Source organism: Sinocyclocheilus rhinocerous, unplaced genomic scaffold (genome assembly GCF_001515625.1).
Source record: "Sinocyclocheilus rhinocerous isolate Xijiao unplaced genomic scaffold, SAMN03320098_v1.1 scaffold852, whole genome shotgun sequence".
NCBI lineage: Eukaryota > Metazoa > Chordata > Actinopteri > Cypriniformes > Cyprinidae > Sinocyclocheilus > Sinocyclocheilus rhinocerous.
Window position 1 is genome coordinate 772,434 of NW_015626422.1, and position 3,993 is coordinate 776,426.

The 3,993-nt window shown below is 42.4% G+C and overlaps 1 protein-coding gene across 3 annotated transcripts in view; it reads left to right on the top strand.

The window, feature by feature from the left end:
- chst15 (carbohydrate sulfotransferase 15) overlaps positions 1-3,993 on the top strand; it is a 13,535-nt gene that overhangs the window by 8,121 nt on the left and 1,421 nt on the right. For all 3 annotated transcript variants that reach the window (XM_016521561.1, XM_016521545.1, XM_016521553.1), the window contains 4 exons: positions 1,144-1,483; positions 2,479-2,607; positions 2,692-2,848; positions 3,139-3,295. In XM_016521561.1, coding sequence (XP_016377047.1) covers positions 1,144-1,483; positions 2,479-2,607; positions 2,692-2,848; positions 3,139-3,295 — 783 coding nt within the window. The remainder of the gene's footprint in view (positions 1-1,143; positions 1,484-2,478; positions 2,608-2,691; positions 2,849-3,138; positions 3,296-3,993) is intronic.

Genomic DNA, 3,993 nt, shown 5'->3' on the forward strand with positions numbered 1-3,993 from the left:
TAATCCATAATAACACTTCCTCCAGTGAAAAAGTGCATCTCCTGTTGTCTCTCACGTGTGTTTAGAGCTGTTTAAACGCTGCTTGATCTGTGCAGATTTCTCTCCTGATTCACACCAGAACACTTTTTCACTGGAGGAAGCGTTATTATGGATTATGGAATATTTCTATTACTTATATTACAATTAGTGTAGTATTTAAGGTAAAAATAGAGGGTTTTAAATTCCAAAGCAAAGAGGCAAATTAGAGTCATTTTGTGGTTGGAAAAAAAATCATTTTTATTTGATTTATTTTATTTGTAAAGCCATGGTTTACGCACTAGATACCTGTATGGCTCTTTAATAAATATACATGTATCTGTTCGTCGAGTTTCTCAAAAGAGTATTGCAGGTCATTCCTGCTCTACAGATTCAGAACTACAAATTCAGATTCGGTTAGAATTCTGCATGTTTAATCATCATCATCATCTCTGTGATGGGAAACATGACTGGAAAAGCCAGGAAACAGTTCTTTCGTGTCATCTAAAAGTGTCTTTCCGGACGCTCTGCCAGGAAAGTCCATTAAATCCAGTGACGCCGAGAGCATCTGGAGATCAGCGCTCTTCTGAAAGTGTTTAGATTCCCTCTGATGGTCTGATGTCAGTGTGACTGATGGATTTGAGACTCTGTTGAATGATGAAGGCCAGTATTTGAGCTTCTGATGTCAGAATCTGATGATTGTGAGCTAAACAGTGACAGTTTATAAAACGGATAGTTCCGGTGCTTGATTCTGATTGGCTGAGCCGCGTTCGAAGCTGTTGTAAATGACTCTACAAAGTAACATACACCTTTGTTTACGTTTGTCATCGTACCTAACAACGCCCCTTAGCTGTTATAAATTCACTGTAAACCACGGCTTCTTATGGCTTATTGCTTTAGTTTACACCGTCTGCGTCTGTCTGAACTCTTTCCAGCAGTGTCTAACCAAACCTGTGAACCCACACAAAACTAAAACTTGCAGCGATGCCATAGAAGAACCATTTCGAACCGTTCGGCGATCAGTACCTTTATTTTCACGAGTGTATGGCATGTTTTTGAGATGTTGAGTGAGTCAGAGTAAAGCATGCTGTGATCCGTAACCCTCTCTCTCTCTCTGTGTGTCTGCAGGTGTTCTCTGTGGTTCCGCGGCGCTTTCTGCCGGACGTTAAGAACCCCTGCTGGTTCGAGGAGCTGCGTGGAGACGTGAGTGTGGATCCGTACGGATCAAACATGTTCGGTCGCTCCTTCAGACAGATACAGCTCATCTTTGAGCAGCTCAGCGGCTCGTTCAGACGGCGATTAACACGGCGTGATGGGAAACTGCAACGGCTGCGCTGTCTGCCCTACTTCTACATCATCGGCCAGCCCAAGTGTGGCACGACGGACCTGTACGAGCGCCTGAGGCTTCATCCGGACGTCCGGCTCACGCCGCCCAAAGAGCCGCACTGGTGGACCAGGAAGAGGTTCGGTAGGTTTGTGTGCGTGAGTGTTTCTGTGTGTCTCTCAGAGAAGCTGCTTTCATCTCACTCTCACTACCAACTAAACAAACAAACCAGAACTGGATTAAAAACAGTGAAAACAAACAGCTCTGGTTTGTTTGTTCCTGCCAGAAGCGTCTGCAGATCCTCACGGAGTCTGATGGGAACTGAAACACAGATAAACTCGCTCATCAGAGCACAGTGTGATCCTCTGAGAATATGAGCGATTCATCAGGACACTCCTATAATGCACTCATCTGCCAGATTTATAATAATGAACAGAGATACCAATAAAACATCACTGGATTTGATTCATACCAGGTCTAGAAAATATACTACAAAGCTCAAGTTAGCACAGATCAAATCTAACATTCACACACATTTATATATCTCTATATACTGGCACTGTATAAACAAGATGAATTGTGGGTAAAGTATATATGTGACCCTGGAGCACAAAACCAGTCTTAAGTGTCACTTTTTCAAAATCTGAAAGCTGAATAAAGAATCTTTCCATTGATGTATGGTTTGTTAGGATAGAACAATATTTGAAAATCTGGAATCTGAGGGTGCAAAAAAATCTAAATATTGAGAAAATCATCTTTAAAGTTGTCCAAATGAAGTTCTTAGCAATGCATATTACTAATCAAAAATTCAGTTTTGATATATTTACGGTAGGACATTTACAAAATATCTTCATGGAACATGATCTTTACTTAAGATCCTAATGATTTTTGGAATAAAAAAGAAATGTATAATTGTGACCCATACAATGTATTGTTGGCTATTGCTACAAATATACCCCAGCGACTTAACACTGCTTTTGTGCTGCAGGCTCACATATAATTGTCCAGTGCTCAGCATTCTTTGTGTTGGTGTCTGTTTGAGTGTTTTTTGTATTTCGTCCTGTTGATGCTCATAAATATGCTGGATGAACGGCACAGTCACGTGACCGAACCTCTGTGCTGCGTGTGTTTATGTGCAGGAATCGTTCGCTCTGGTGAACGTCCTAACACGCGTTTCCCGCTGGACCATTATCTGGACCTGTTTGATCCGGTGGCCCTTCAGATACAGCAAAGCCTTCTGGGAAACTCCAGCAGCAACATCATCACCAGTACTGTCCTCACGTCTGCGTTGGGTTTACAAAATAACACACTTTACAGTAATTAGATACCCTTCCCTATATATTGATTGACAGGTGAGGCCAGCGCTTCCACTATGTGGGACAACAACGCCTGGCTGTATCTCCATGGCAACAGCACAGGGGCGGAGCCTCCGTCACTCGTCCAGGACTTCATTCACGCGCTGCAGCCGGACGCACGATTCATCGCCATCCTCAGAGACCCTGTGGAGAGGTCAGAGGTCACCGGCGTTCTTATCCCTAACTAAAACCATAGAAAAAATCATTACGTAAAATATAAAAACCGCAATCTTTATTTCAGTTAGTTGCCAAGGCAACGTTTCTCATTTTTAAGTACTAAAATAACTAAACTAAATCATATGTAGACATGTAAAAAAAAAAAAAAACTAATGAAACATTAAAAAAATGTGTTATGAAGCTATGAGATCCGTGTCGTGTGATGGCTCACTCGTGTGTGTGTGTGTGTGTGTGTGTGAGAGAGTGTGTGAGAGAGTTTTTCCTCAGGCTGTATTCAGATTATTTGTACTTCGGCACGTCTAATAAATCAGCGCTGGATTTCCATCAGAAGGTGTGTGAGTCTCTGCGGATGTTCGAGGGCTGTCTGCGGGACGCCGGGCTGAGAGCGTGTGTGTACAACAGCACACTGAACAACGCCATGAGCGTGAGTGACCTCTGTGATCAACAGGCCCTCTGATCTCTTCATTTACATATTCAAATGAGCTCAGTGTCCCATTTATTTCTATAGCGCTTTATACGAAACAGATTGATTCAAAGCAGCTTCACCGTGATAAACAAGTAAATAACAGAATCGATGATGCAAACTTCTTCAAATATGACACAATTTCTAATTCTGCTGCTCTACAGAAGTCAGTCAAGACAAGTTTTGTTCTCATCTGATAGTGTCAGTGCAGTTAAATCAATCATATTACTGAATATTGAGTGTCTTTTAAATGCAACGGGTGCCCCTATGCGCCTTCACTTGCTTTCTAATGCTGTGGTATCATGTTCAGTAGCTCCACCCACAATCAGTAGCTCCACCCACAGTCAAATCTCATTGGTTCAGAATCCCTGCCTTTAAGTGCAGATGGAAGCTCCTTCCTCTGAGCCGGACATTCTTTGTTAAGAGAAATCATACATTCAAGTTGGAAACACAACAAAGCAAAATAATTATATTGTGAACAATAAGCACAAATAATTAGACTTTCTGACTTGAAGAACACGAGACGTCAGCTCTGTTCTGATTGGTTGATTGTGTCACATTTTCACTCAGTGTGAGGAGACTGAATACGTGTGTGTGTGTGTGTGTGTGTGTGTGTGTGTGTGTGTGTGTGTGCGGGTGCGTCTGCGGGGGGGCCTGGG